Source organism: Erinaceus europaeus, chromosome 1 (assembly GCF_950295315.1).
Source record: "Erinaceus europaeus chromosome 1, mEriEur2.1, whole genome shotgun sequence".
Lineage (NCBI taxonomy): Eukaryota > Metazoa > Chordata > Mammalia > Eulipotyphla > Erinaceidae > Erinaceus > Erinaceus europaeus.
The window spans coordinates 113,355,648-113,371,280 of record NC_080162.1 but is presented as its reverse complement, the minus strand read 5'-3'; the positions used below and the strand labels follow the sequence as shown (position 1 = coordinate 113,371,280).

At 45.0% G+C, this 15,633-nt stretch overlaps 1 protein-coding gene across 5 annotated transcripts in view; it reads left to right on the top strand.

Annotated features, from left to right (window-relative positions):
• Window positions 1-8,657: 8,657 nt before the first annotated feature.
• NRG3 (neuregulin 3) overlaps window positions 8,658-15,633 on the top strand; it is a 1,315,406-nt gene continuing 1,308,430 nt past the window's right edge. For 4 of the 5 annotated variants that reach the window (XM_060193701.1, XM_060193691.1, XM_007524606.3 and 1 more), the window contains exon 1: window positions 8,841-9,651. In XM_060193701.1, coding sequence (XP_060049684.1) covers window positions 8,841-9,651 — 811 coding nt within the window. Of the gene's footprint in view, window positions 9,652-15,633 lie in introns of all 5 variants that reach the window. The other variant, XM_060193719.1, reaches the window with a different exon arrangement.

Below are 15,633 nucleotides of genomic sequence, written 5' to 3'. Positions count from 1 at the left end.
CCCAACTATATAATCATATAAGTCAAAATAAAAGTGTTTAATAATCCTCTGTGATTATACTTAGACCTAATAAGCTCAGTATGCAAGTAGAAAGGCCAAAGAAAGCACCCTAAATTATCTAATAAAATATTTCCTATTTAGGCCTATATACCCTTCTCTCCTATACCCTGTACTTCACTTCTCTCAATCACTCCGTCTACTCAACCGACTACAAACGACAAAGTAAGATGTACCTCCTAATCTCTTCTGACAGCATCAGCATTATTGTTACCCCTTAATAATCCATAGAAGAAACACTGTGTACAATTCACCAAAAAATAATGTATCAACTAAAGGACAATTGTTTTTTGTTAGTGATTTAATAATGACTGACAAGATTGTGTGATAAGAGGGACACAATTCCGTACAATCCCCACCATCAGAGTTCTGTAATCCATCCCCACCATTGGAAGCTTCCCTATTCTTTATCCCTCTGGGAGTATGGACCAAAGATCTTTTTGGGGTACAGAAGGTGGGCGTTCTGGATTCTATAATTGCTTCTTCACTGGGCATGGGCATTGGCAAGTCAATCCATACTCCCAGACTCTTCCTATCTTTCCCTAGTGGGATAGGGCTCTGTAAAGGTGAGGTTATTGACCCAGGGAAGTCATGTTGGTGTTATGGTAGCATCTGCAATTTGGTGGCTAAAAAGCATTGAGATATAAAGCAGAACAAGTTGTCTAATGATCAGGAACCTAAAGGTAAGAGTATAGTAGATGAGATTTGGAGTTTTCGTGTTGGAAGAAGCTAGGAAGTCTATTTTAGGTTTATTACAAGGAGGCCCATGACTACTAACTTTTGCCTGAGCCTAACAGCTAATATGCAGCTGGGCTAAAGGTATTGTCTGGTGAGACAGTGTCAGAGTTAGGAATAGGACCAGAAAGCTGGAGCAGGATAGAGAGCAGCTCCCAAATATGGGAAAAGTATATAAATACTGTCAACTGTAAACACCATTTGTCTGAAATAGGGTAAATGACAACTATTGGACCTACAACAATCTTAATTAGAATCATCGAATAATTAATTGCATTAAAACCTAAGGTTAACTTGGACCCCACTAAAATCCTAGCTGAATTTCCTCCCTAACTTGAGGCCAGATCCCATAAACCTAATGCCAGTTTTCATACAACAAATTACAGTCAATGTTTCTACAAATGGGAGAAAGTCTAAGCTCTTCAGATAAAGAACTACAAAAGGTGGATGAGAGTAAGAGGCAAAGAAATCTTTACTTCAGTTATCAGAAGGCATATTCAGTTATCTGATTTTTTATGCTGTAGCACTTTTACACTGAAAATAAAGCTACTACTTAGCCTGATAGAGAGTGGTAAGAACTTGTGAATTGGGGGTCGGGCGGTGGCGCAGTGGGTTAAGCGCATGTGGCGCAAAGCGCAGGGACCAGCGTAAGGATCCCGGTTCGAGCCCCCGACTCCCCAACTGCAGGGGAGTCGCTTTACAGGCGGTGAAGCAGGTCTGCAGGTGTCTATCTTTCTCTCCCCTTCTCTGTCTTCCCCTCCTCTCTCCATTTCTCTCTGTCCTATCCAACAACGAATTGCGTCAACAAGGGCAATAATAATAGCCACAACGAAGCTACAACAAGGGCAACAAAAGGGGGGAAAAATGGCCTCCAGGAGCGGTGGATTCATGGTGCAGGCACGGAGCCCAGCAATAACCCTGGAGGAGGGAAAAAAAAAAAAAAAGAACTTGTGAATTGCTGATTGGAGAGAGGACTAGGATTTGAACCCACCACCTTTATTTCTGACCAAGTTGAGAAAAAAAATTGGGGGCGAGGCTTTTTGCAAACTATTTGGTACTTTAAGGTAGCTGAATCAATGAATTGTCAAGGCAAACATCTATATACTAGTCTTTCAATTTTAGATCTAATAAAATTATTCCAAAGTTCACAGTTGTACAGTAAAGTAATCTAAGAAAAATATCTATGCCAATGATTTGGAAATATACCAGAAATAAAAGGACAAAACTATTGACAAAGAGATAAACACAAGACAAGACAAACATTAATGGCAACTTTGAGTGCCAAGAATAAAGTACTAATGTCTGGTACCCTGAAGGCAATCTCAATTCAATGCTAAAAACCAAAAAAATCTCTCACAAATATCTCAATGTGACATTCACATTCTTCAGCAGGGAGTTTTCTACTTTTGTTTCTAAATACTCAACCTTATTTGCTGAGTAACCACCCCCACCCCCAACTGTAAGTGGGCTTAATTCTTTCTGAGCATGGTAGCTACTTAAAGTACCATGAACTTTGACCATGCTCTTGACTTTCAGTTCTTGAGGTGTATATGTTTCTCCCAGTGCAGTGAAGTCAGGCCAAGCAGTAGCTGGGCCCTATGCTGAGCTCTCCAAGGTGCTCCATTGAGACCTCTCTCACTATATTTGGTGTGAAAGGGCTCTGTACCTGCCATCCTTTTCCTTTGAACTCAGAGTATTGCTTCTGCCAAATAAATAAATCCTCTTCACAAAACCAAAACAAACAAACAAAAAATGTCCTCCAGTCTCCAGTGTGTTAATATCACCTGCCCAGTCTTCCATGAACCTAATTTGGAATCTTTGCATGATTGTCTTCTGGCAACTGCTAGAGGAGGTCGTACAGAGGTTATGACTGAAGTGACCCCTGAGTAAGCTGGATTTATGCAACAGAAGACTCGTCACCTCCTCCCTGTCTTTGTGTTTCTATGAAGAAATCGATCAGATTCTCTTTCAAATAGAGCTATTTTTTTTTTTACTATGAAATGCATATATCATTGTTATAAAAATAGAGGATAAGACCAAGTGAGAGTAAGGGATAAGTAACTATTGAGGGAAGCTTAATCTCATCAATAGTCTTTTTTGTTTGTTTATCTTTATTTAGTAAAGAGAGAGAAATTGAGGGGGAGGGGAGGTAGAGGGAAAGAGAAAGAGGGAGAAGGAGCGAGAGAGAGAGAGAGAGACCTGCAACCCTGCTTTACCACTCACTAAGCTTTTCCCCTACAGGTAGGGACCAGGGACTTGACCCTGGGTCCTTGAGCACTGTAACATACTCACCCAACCAGGCACACCACCGCCTGGCCCAACAATCTTTAATAAAGTGTTTGTTTACTAAATGGTCTGAGGTATGATATTACCTACACAAGACCCTGTAGGACATTTAGTTTCTGGAGTAGCTACTGTATTTTTCCAAGCAACCCACAGCTAAGAAGTGGACTTCAGTATTCCTTTGAGTATTAAGTTCTCAATAATCTTTTAGGATGGAAAATATCTGGAGGAGTTTGCAGAGGCATTCTGTGTAATAACAACACTGTTGAGGTGTGTCTTTCTTTGGGAGGGAAGGCTCTATTGGAAGTTCCTGGCAGGGAGATAGTTTAATAATCTTAGTTATGGACTTGATATCAAAGGCAGACAGCAATGAGCCTGTCACTGACAACTATTAGGGCTTTTCTGAACATTAGACAGAACTGATTCTCAGTGAGTTCTACTGTGAATTCAGAAATAACTTACTGACCTTTTAAAATTATTTGTTATTAATGGTTTGTTACTAGATTGCAAGATTACAATGAATAGTTTCATACCTGACCTACCACCAAAGTTCTATATTCTCACTGGAGGGAATATAAAACTAAATAAAGACAACACCACAGTTCTAAGTCTTACAGTTTGTTTACTTCTGTTTCGTTTGGATTTTTTTACTTTTACGTACCCTCCATTGGAAGCTTTCTATTCTTTATCCCTCTGAGAGTATGGACCCAGGGGCATTATGGGGTGCAGAAGGTGGGAGGTCTAGCTTCTGTAACTGCTTCTCAGCTGGACATGGGTGTTGGAAGGTTGATCTAGACTCTTAGCCTATCTACCTTATAATGTCATTACACTGTCAAAACTTCTTCCTAGCTATATCATGTTGGTTTGGCTAATATTTGATCCAGTCAGGACCTGACTAAGCATGGGAAGAAGTTAGCAGTGGTTATCTGGACCAGACAATCACATGTGGCAGTCTTGTTTAAGTCCACCCCTGTTTCCCTGCTTGGACTCATTTCACATCAGTATACCTTGTCTTGACTTTCCATTTAACATGCTAGATGCTAATATCCTTGTCCTTTTGTACGATTCAAAATAAAGGTAATAATAATAATAAAACTTAGGATGTGTCTATTTGCCTTGACCTGGTTTCTAGCCAGACAAGAAATAATAGGGTCTATTTGACACACTTAACAAGACATGCTATTTGTGATCCAAAATAGCAACTTTCCTTCTCTAATAAAAAATCTATAATTTGTTTATCAGCAGTCTCTCCTGTTCTTTCTCAATTCAACTCAAATTGTAAAGTATAAATTCCATGAACTTTTTGTTTTGTTTTGTTTAAATATTTATGTATTTCCTTTTTGTTGCCATTGATGTTTTTATTGTTGTACTTATTATTGCTGTTGATGTCATCACTGTTGGATAGGACAGAGAGAAATGGAGAGGGGAGGGGAAGACAGAGAGGGGGAGAGAAAGATAGACACCTGCAGACCTGCTTCACCGCCTGTGAAGGGACTCCCCTGCAGGTGAGGAGCCGGGGGCTCGAACTGGGATCCTCACGCCAGTCCTTGCTTTGCACCAGGTGCCCTTAACCGGCTATGCTACCGCCCGACTCCCTATGTTTTGTTTTCTATTGCACTCTCCATGCCTGACGGCTCCCTTGAAAATATTATATAATTATCTTAGAAGAAAGGCATGCTTTTTGACTCAGTGGAAAGAAAAATAAAGTTCTAATTGTGTATACTCTCTGTAGGTTGGATTTTTTTTTTTTTCTAGATCATAGTCCCTTGTCTAAAGTTCCAGCTGAATTTAGATGACTGTTAAGTTGGGATGTCTTGGGGAGTGCCTTATTTATGGCTGTTTTGTATCAAAAGATGAGCTTTTGGCAGATAATTCATAAGGAAAAGGAACCCAGGACAGGTGCATTACAAATGTAGCAAGTGAAAACAACTGATTGAAGTTATGAAATGAAAAGGAGTCAGAGATGGCATTGAGACTGTCAGCCTGGAACTGTACTAGTATCATTGACGAGGGAATCTCAGACTTCATAGAAATGCTGGTTTGTGGGCAACCTGGAAGCAATATTTAGAAACTCTGAGTTTAGTGTCAGTGGATACCAGAGGAGACATACAGAAGGTGGTTATATTCTGGTAGATATGGAACTTGGGAGAGATTGTTATTTAGCAATTTCATGCCTGTTAGTTAGAACACTCCACACCCCTCTCTACAGAAAGGCATTTGATAGTGATGCTTAAAAGGTGCCATAGGAGAATAGTCTATTTAGCTATATAATTTCATATAATTACGTAGAATGTAGGTATTATAGCTTTACATCCCAGATAAGAACACAGAGGCCCAGAGTGACTTTATTGCTTATAATGGGGTAGACTTCTAACTAGAATCCTTATCTTCAGAGTTCTATTGTGAAACTATTTTTCTTTTTTTAATTTATTATTATTATCTTTATTTATTTGGTAGAAACAACCAGAAATCAAGATGGGAGGGGGAAATAGGTTGAGAGAGACAGGAGACAGTTGCAGCCCTGCTTCAACACTTGCAAAGCTTTCCCCCTGCAGGTGTGGACTGGGGGATTAAATCTGGGTCCTTGAGTACTGTAACACTTGCACTCAACCAGGTATGCCACTACCCATTCCCTGAAACTATTTTCTCTACTGTTCTGCAAACTGGCAGTCCTGCTCCCTGGGAATTGCCAGTGGTTGCTAATGACAGCAAGAATACCCACCAGGAGTCTTTTGTAGACCCTGTCCCCTTATTCCACTTCCCGTGTTTACCACCAGCTACTAGAGATCTTCTTAATAAACTTCAAGTTAATGATGGCGTCACCTGCCAACTTTAGTGGATGGGCTAGTACAACCTGCTCCCCTAGACAGACTATCAAAGTAATGGGCTTCCCCCTCCTCTGGAGAGATGATGTTCACCGTGAGAACAGCTAATGGGTAGTCAGATGCAGTGGGAGCAAATGAGCTCAACAGGGAACCACGAGTTAGTTAAAGCCAAGTGGAAATTAGAAGTGGAGAGGGTTTGGAGAGGTAGAAGATAAAGGCACTGGAGAGTACTGAGGCAACAGGGGATGGATGCCATACAGATGCAATTTCAGGGGACCATTTGCCTGGCTGAAGCATTACAGAACCCTCTGCACACTGGATTTACTTCAGCAAGGGAGAAGAGGGAGACCACAGGAATACTGAGGTGTCAATGGATTCTGAGTGTTTTGACGATATAATTTCCTATTTCCTACAGCTGACAGCAGCTCCTGCTATATTCCACAGTATTGTGTGAAAGCTAACTTTAATTTGTTAGACAGGGGAGACAGAACAGTCACTACCCCACATCCATGGGAGATACAGATTGGGTCAGTTTTTATTTAAGAGGGCAATGTCTTGTATCTGAAAGCCTGGGGAATATAGATTCAAGGGTGTGTGCAATATTGTGAGTTTTTTTTTTCACTTGCAATTTTGGGGACCATAATTCAGCAGTACTGGCTTAGAACATGCTCTATCAAACAAAAAACTCAAAAGCTTTCCTATGGGGAAAGTCTCAGTGTTGTAGCTGAAATAAGTGACAGGCATACTACTGCCATAAAAAGTTATTAACTGTGGTCTGTGCAAAATATGCTGGTAGGCACCAAATCCCAGGGGGGTTCTTGATTCGACCATACTCTGTTTTCTGCAGCTTTTTTTAGTTTACCGACGGTGTTCAGCCTGTGAATAAAACGGATACTCTGAAAACTTCAACATTATAGAATCCGACGCTGTTTCTACCATCAGTGCCAATCACAAAGCTGGGAAGGTGTACTAGGAGGTTAATATGCCCAAGCTCTTTATCGCAGCTTCTAAATAAACACGCCTTTCCATTTTCTGCTTTAGACTTGGAAGTCGGGGATAGTTGACAAGTTAGGTTTTGCACCACCCTCTGAAGCCACCGCAGATCTTCAGTGTATTCCACACAGTTCCTCAGGAAGATCTCATAGCTGTGCCTGAGATACACGTACACAGGTGCTTCTCTACTAGAGGGATGACATTGGAAGCAGAATCTCAGATACAACCCAAGTCGTTTTAAATTTTCTCTCACAACCCATTGCTTCCTGTTGTGTGTACCTAGTGCTTCATCTACATTTGAACAAGACTGAACAAAAGGTAAATGAGTTCATGAACCAACTTGTAGATAACCACCACAGGGTCGTCTACATCTTTGCAAGAAACTCAGAAGAAAAGGTGGCTCTAAGCACCCACCCACCCCACTTCCCCCAGCAGCGTCCACCTCTGACTCCCACAGGATCCGCAGAGAAGCCAGGCTCACCATTGGCCCGGAAGCTGCTTTCGTTTGTTACACATTTATAATCAGGGGTTTCTTGGATCATTTGTGTATATTGTGCGCACTAAGAACCCACCATTTGGGCACGGGGTGGGGGGTCGGTAGCATAATTAGTTATGCAGAGAAACTCTCCTGCTTTGGACTTGCTTGGATCATCTATGCATCCTCTGCGCACAGGAAATCACCATTTGGTGGGAGATAGATAGCATTATGATTATGCAAAAAAACTCTCCTGCCGGAGGCTCTAAAGTCCTAGGTTCTGTCTCCCGGACCACCACCATTAAGCCTTGGTCAGTGCGGTTTAAGAAAAAAAAAAAAAAAAAACACTAGGCGTCGGTGGGAGGCGCTGTTCTGCCCAAACCCCAGTCGGTTGGCAGCGGCTCCTCACTCGCCGCGCCCGCCGGTTGCGGGGGACCCCCTTGCAGTCTCCTTACTCCCGGGGTCTCCTGGGATCGCCAGGAGGCAATCCCTCAGCTCCGCCCGGGGACAGGGCCCCCCGCGGGTGCCCCGCGTCCGGGCTCAGGCTCCAGGTCCGCGCAGCTCGCGCTGCGCTGCGCTGCGCCCCGATTGGTCTGCAGGCTCTGGCTCCCGCTCCAGCTCGGAGTCTGGGTCTCCGCGGCGCGCCCTGCGCTGCGCTGCTCTGCGTTCGGATTGGTCTCCAGGCTCCGGCTCCAGGTCCCTGCTGCTGGCTCTGCGCTGCGCCCCGATTGGTATCAGGCTCCGGGTCCCCGTCCAGCTCCGCGTCCCCGTCCAGCTCCAGGTCCCCGTCGCCCGCCCTGCGCTGCCCCTGGATTGGTCTCGGGGTCCGGCTCCCGCTCCGGATCCCGGTCTCCGCGGCGCGCTGTGCGCTGCGCCCGGATTGGTCTCTGTCTCAGGCTCGGGCTCCCGGTCCCGGCCGATCGGATTGGTCTCCGGCGGGGCGCGCCGGCCGAGGGTTGGCTGCGGGCGGGCGTGCCGGAGCAGGTGCAGCTCATCGCCAGCCTGGGACTTTAGCAGTGGCCGCCAAGGAGGAGGAGGAGAAGGCGGCGCCCTGTGTCGGAATGCGGCGCCCAGGCGCCCCGCTGCCCCGAGCGGCCGGGCCCGGCCTGTGAGCGCGGGCGGGCGGGCGGGCGCCCGGGAGCGGCACCCCCAGGATGCAGGCGAGGCTGGGGCGCTCGCAGGCGGCGGGCAGCAGTGCCAGCAGGTGCAGCAGCGGACGCGAAGCCGCGGCGCGCAGGAGGCCGCTCGCAGGGCTGCAGACGCGCCCCGCCGCCCCCTGACCGGAGCCCCCTCTCTCTCCTGCGCCCCTCCCTCCTCCCCGAACCCCTCCCCCGCTTCTCTCTTCTCTTCTCTCCGCCCGCCTCTCGGGGGGAGGGGCGTGGGGGCAGGGAGCCGGCTTGCAGCGGCCGCTGGAGCCCGCACCCCCATGCGTCTGGCGCGGCCCGGGGCGAAGGTGAGCACCGGCTCCTAGGATGAGTGAAGGGGCGGCCGCTGCCCCGCCACCTGGAGCCGCTCCGGCCGAGGAGGGCACCGCGGCGGCTGCGGGCGGTGGCCCGGACGGCGGCGGCGGCGGCGGGGCGGCTGAGCCCCCCCGGGAGCTGCGCTGCAGCGACTGCATCGTGTGGAACCGGCAGCAGACGTGGCTTTGCGCGGTGCCCCTGCTCATCGGCTTCATCGGCCTGGGGCTCAGCCTCATGCTCCTCAAATGGATCGTGGTGGGCTCCGTCCAAGAATACGTGCCCACCGACCTCGTGGACTCCAAGGGTATGGGCCAGGACCCCTTCTTCCTCTCCAAACCCAGCTCCATCCCCAAGGCCATGGAGACCACCACCGCGACCCCTTCCACCACGTCTCCTGCCACCCCTTCGGCTGGCGGAGGCGCCTCTTCCTCCTCCAGGACGCCCAACCGGATTAGCACCCGCCTGACCACCATCACGCGGGCGCCCACTCGACTTCCCGGCCACCGGGTGCCCATCCGGGCCAGCCCGCGCGCCACCACGGCTCGGAGCACTGCGGCCCCCCCGACGGTACTGTCCACCACCACCCCCGCCTTCGGGAGCACCACGCCGGGCCCTCGACCCCAGGCCCCGGGAGGAAGCCCCAGCACGGAGGTTGTGCCCTCCTGGCCCACTGCGGCATATGCCACCTCCTCCTACCTTCACGACTCCACTCCTTCCTGGACCCTAGCTCCCTCGCAGGACACTGCCTCCTCTGCCTCCTCCTCTTTCTCATCTGCCTCCATCACCACCACCACCCCAGAAACCAGCACCAGCCCCAAATTCCGTAAGTAAACACTGTCTGGATTCTGATGGATACCTGGATTTCCTTTTTATTGCCCTGCTGCTTTGATCCCTTCCCTAGGACGTCTCTCCACCCCCACCCCACCCCACCTGCATGGAGGGCTAGAACTAGGTGTTCGCCTCTTAGAGGGTCTGCGAGTTGGGTGAGGGTGGCAGAAAGAGGGAGGTTGCCAAGCGCCCTACTTTGGTGGGTCCCAGCCTGGGATGATCTCCAAAGTCCCTTCAAAGGGTTAACAGGAGTTCAGCCACTCCTCACTGCAGACCTGCGGGCCAGCTATGGGCTTAGTCTCCAGTGGAGAGCTGAGCCTGGGTTGCAAGGGAGGGCCTTCTCTAAGGCTCAGACTGAGACTCTTGCTCACACACCGGCCCCTGGGAAGGCACATGCTAAGTTACTTAACCTTTAGGGGAAGTTGAATCCTAGTAGGGCAGTCAGATTTGGAAGCTGGGAAGTAATCTGTTTGATGGAGATACTGGTGGAATGAAGTCATAGACTGCTCTGACCCTGCGAGGGGACACAAGGGGTTAATGAGAAGCACCTGGGGGGGGGGGGCTGGGCCATAGAGGTGATCCCTGGCCTAGGGTTAAACTGAGCACCATGGTGGTGGTCCTCCTTGCAAGGTGTAGAGATGGATTCTGTGGCCTCTGAGAGTGAGTTGACCAGAGGTCTATGTGAAGGGAGCCCTGCAGAGCTGCTGTCTCTGGGGTCCTGAGGAAGGAGGAGTTTTCTCTGCTGTGTCAGACATTTGCTTTTGTTCCTTCCTTAAAGGTGGGGTGTGAACCTCTTCTTCCCTCCCTCTGTGCCTGCAAAATATAGGCAGAATGGGACAGAGTTCTTCCTTCACAGTTCCACCCTTTGGAAACAATTCTCTCTCTCTCCAATTTAGCATCTTCAGCCTCTGCTCAGTTGTTGCCAGCACTGGCCGTAACCCTAAGCTTGATGATTTTCTGTTTATTTGTCTAGGTGGTGTGTGCTTTCTTGGTATAAATGCTTTATATGACTTCCCACCCCACCACACACTTTATGCTCAGGAAATTTTAGGAAGCTTCCTCATTTGACTACTGATCAGGAAAAGGAAACAGATTTTTTTTTCCAATCTGTGAAGGTTATTTAGGACAATAACCCCACTCCAACAGTTCAAATTCTATGTAAGGTTGTTCTCAAACTGACTGGTTATGCTGTCTTCATATTGCATTTATGTTTTGAACCATAACATCTGGAGAGAAAGGAAGATCACTGGTTTTTAACTCTTCAGTGGATGCGTATGTTGCTTTCAGTCTTCTGGTCATTTTCCATTGCCTTGACCTGTGGACCTATGCACTGGTGTTATCTAACCCTTGAAATGTTTTTATTTAACGTTTTTATTTTTATTTAAGATTTAATGTATTTGGACATAAGGCCTAAGAGAGAAATGCCTATACCCATTCTCTGTTTTGGGAGCTAGAAGATAAATTGAGAGAGAGAAGAAGAGAAGGAGGGAATCTGACTTAAATCAGAATGGCAGTCAGCCCTGTAACTTGCTGCTTCTCTCTCCTTTGGCCCAAGTGGTTATTTTTTTTAAGAGCACATTTTCTCAGGTGGTGCTTTGAAGCTTATCTCAACAAATCGAGCTCCAGCTCTGTGGAGGCATCAGGGGTGTGCAGGTGTAGATGTGAAAATAGCCAGTGGATTGAAAATATATATGTATCTGTACTAAAGACCTTAGATTAAAAAAAAAAATCTTTCCATGCAATTGATGTGTGTGGGTGTACTTCCCAACCTTGTGTGTGTGTGTGTGTGTGCGCTGACCTGCATGGGATTGGGGGGGGGGTGTTGTATTTCATGTTCTTTCTCAATTGATTTCCTAGTGTTCCATTCCGGAGGTCTTTAAAGCAAAACCCAGGGTAATTATTTCTCCCCTTCCCTGCTCCCTTCCTACATTCTGTAGAAGGGAATGGCGGCCTGTTTAATAAGTAATGATTATTGACAGGGCTCTCAGCCCCAAGGAAAAGGGGGAGGGAGAATCTGAACATGGTGTCAGTGTTCACATAGACATATACCCAGTATGTATATGTCTGAGGCCCAACCCTTTCTCTTTTTCACAGGCTTCAACAAGGAGTTGCATTCAAGTCTAAAATGCAAGTGTGCAAATCTAACAGAAATTGACCTGGTTTGTATCTATCAGCCAGGGAAATTTGAATGAAAGACATATGATGCAGTTTCCATAAAACAGGCATTTGAATAGCTAGAGAGGTTGTGTGGTAACTTGAAGAAAAAAATTAGATTTGAATTATTTTTTGGATCCAGTGTTACAGAATGATGAACTGAAGAAAATAAGGATTCTATTTTAGGGAGTATCAGTACTACTGCTGAGGGTTGAAGAATAGCCTACATTGCTGGCATTTATATTTGTCACTTGTGTTGATTAGATGCCTGAAGTTCCCAGGAGAGAAATTTCCTTTTTCCCCACCTTCTAGCTCCAGTCTTCAGTAGATTTGCCCCCTTTTATTTTTATTAAACATAAGTCATGAATTGTGTTGTAGCACCTGATAAGAGCTCAAGCTAATGCTCTGGCTTTTTGAGACTCCAAATTCTTAAATAGCCAAGGTCTTTGGTCTCGAATTGAACATCTTAAGGCTCTTAGAATGAATGTCTTTGTGCTCCTTTTAGCTCACAAGGACCCTGTCTGTAAAGACAGCAAGCAGGCCTCTTGGGAGTAGAAAAGGCTGGTTCACTTATAGTATGAATACATTTGCTAATGGGTAATAGGAATTTTTTTTGAAAGCAAAATCTGTTTTTGTTGCTTGGAAGGCCCAATTTATAAGACAATTTCTGATTATCTGTAGGACCAGAGACATACATTAAACTTGAAAGGCACAGACTTCAGGAGGTCTTGAACCTTGTTATCCTTCAACTTTGAACCATGATCTGGAACCAAAACTTTCGCGTGTTTTGTTAGGATCTTTTGAGTTCTAGTGAGTTGCCTAATGATATAACTACCATCACATGCTTTAAAAAACAAATACTTCAAAACACATTGATACTAGAAGATTATTTACCAAAAGCACCTTTGAAGAATGTTGCTGAAATCTGAAAGCATAGGCTAGCTTAAAAAACCTTTAAGCCAGAATCTCAGTATACATGGTAGAGGAAAGGTAATTTGCACCCATTTAGAAACAGGCTTTTTCCACAGTGTATCATTATTTTTTCCAGACTTGAAACGTGTGTTTAGATGATGCAAATGTGGATTATTATTTTTCTCAGCTGAAAGCACTGCTTGACATACACTCATTGAGACCACACTGATTGTAGTCAGTGGCTATATTTCAATACAAAAGACAGAGTCATTTTTTATGATTATTCTTTGGATCTTATTTTCAAAGTATACCCTTCATTCTAGTGAATAAGATTACACATTTTAATAACATGTTTAGTGAGAAAACAAATGTGATATATATCATTTAAATTTAAAGATGATGTGTAATACCATAAAGTATACTTAAATGAAACTTTATCTCATCAGAATCATTGTAATTTTTTAAAGAGCACCACTGGTAAAAATGGACTATTTCCCTAGCTTCTTTTCTGAATATCTTTGATTATTTAGCAATATCTCCATTGATTTATTTCATAAGTAGTCTTAAGTACAATTTATTTATTTTTACTTTTTATTATAGTTATTTATTTATTGAATAAAGACAGCCAGAAATTGAGAGGGAAGGGGGAGATAGTGAGGGAGAGAGACAGAGAGACATCTGCAGCCCTGCTTCACCACTCTCAAAGCTTTCCCCCTTCAGGTGTTGACCAGGGGCTTGAACCTGTGTCCTGTGCATTGTAATGTACACTCAACTAGGTGTGCCACTGCGCTGGCCCAATTTATATAAATATAGGTTCTCCTGTACATTTTCTAACTACACAAACCAAGATCTTCAAAGGAGCTCCAGTTTAGCAGGTACTGAAGTAATCTAATCGGGTGTGGTACCTAGAGTGAAAAAATTCCTTTTTTCTTTTCTTTTTAAAAGCACATGCTGTATTCTTAGTGGAGCTTGATCACTTTTGACTTAAAGACAGAAATGGTGAGACATTTTCTGTTTTAATCAAGGATTACATGCATTTCACCCCTCATGTGCTTATGTTATACTTCATAAGGTATGGGAAGGGATAACCAGAGGTCTGGCAAGTTCCATTTGAGAGCTGTTTCTTTAGTTTGACCTTTGCTTTTAGCCTTCTTTATCAATGTGTATGATGAAGAGATCCACAGTGCCCTTGCTAATTGAAGAGTCACATTTTCAGGTCTGGTTTATTACTCTTTCTTAAATGATCTTTTATGATTTGCTTTCTTTTGAACAAACCCTGCTGATCCACATGCTTGCCAGAAGGTACAACAAAGAAACAAGAGAAAATTTTTCTTCAAACTGGCTTGTATCAACTTCTGTTGCTAAATAAATTACCTTTTCTGCATCCATGTTGGTAAATTAGTCCCTAAGAGTGTAGGTGCAGAGCTTGTAATTCGCAAGTGCTTTCCTAGTGTAGACAGGAGCAAGATGTCTCTTCTTTTTTGGAATGTTTTTCCAAGCTTCTTCTCTCTTACACACCATGGTAGGAAGGCTGATTTTCAACTTGCTTCCTTTGTAGAAATTCTTTCCTTTTAAGTGCTCATATGCAATGCCACACATATCTCAATATTTTATCTGGGATGTCGAAAATGGAACATGAAAGTTGGCCCTGAAATGTATAAGAGCAAGGAGAGAGCCATAAATCCAAGTCTCTAAAAGGAATTTGAATTGCTTGTGAATGGAACTGAAAATCATTTTTCTCCTTTGAATCTGTTTTTTATCTTCAGTCTTTTTTTTTTAATAGGAGAGACATCAAAACTAGCATGATATTGACTTAGAATCCTGTGGTAATTCTGCAGGCTCAGAGAACCAATTTAATTTCTCAGATCTTTAACTTTCTTGTCAGGGGTAATGAGAATGATGACACTAACCAGTTTTGTAGACTGTTTGTAGGAGAATAGAAAAACTGCAAAACAGGCTGCACTTTGGATGTCTGTAGAAATGGGGAGTAGTGCAGTGGGTGAAGCGCAGGTGGTGCTAAGTGCATGGACAGACTAAGGATCCCAGTTCGAGTTCCCAGCTCCCCACCTGCCAGGGAATAACTTCACAGGTGGTGAAGCAGGTCTGCAGGTGTCTGTCTTTCTCTCCCCCCTCTGTCTTCCCCTCTTCTCTCCATTTCTTTTTGTCCTGTCCAACAACGATGACATCAATACAACAAGATTAACTACCACAATAATAAAAAAAAACAACAAGGGCAACAAAAAGGAAACTAATAAAAAAAAAGAAATGGGGAGTGGATAAACTAGGTATTTTCTTTTCTTTTGGATAGGACACAGAAAAATTGAGAGAGGAGGGGGAGATAGGGAAAGAGAAAGATAGACACCTGTAGACCTGCTTCACTACTTGTGAAGTGACCCTCCTGCAGGTGAGGAGCCCTGGGTTCGAACTAGGATCCTTGTTTGGATCCTTGCACTTCATACTATTTGCTCTTTATCCGGTGCACCACCACCGGGACCTCAAAATAGGTATTTTCATCCAAGAACACATCTGACCACTGAGTTCAGTTGATATACTGGCCCTAGTTTGCTACCTAGGTTTCTGGAGGAATCTTTCATCACAGTGATAAATCGTTGTTCTTGCATGCCCTTGGAGCCCCTCTGCATCCGTCCAGTGCATTGACATACAGTTGGATGTGCAGAATGTACAGGAGTACAGGGAATCTCCTCCACAGCCCTTTGGAAGTTCAGTCACAAACCATTTCTCATCATTGGCATGGTAGATATTTTGAAAAGCTTGTTTTCCACAACTATCTGTTCAGAGAGAACTGACCTTTTAAGGAAAATGAGTGTAATTGTGGGTACTGTCTAGAAATCTGAAGTCTGCAGACATCTGAAGATTCGTGGTGCAAGAAAGAAGGCCCTCTGGTTCCTCT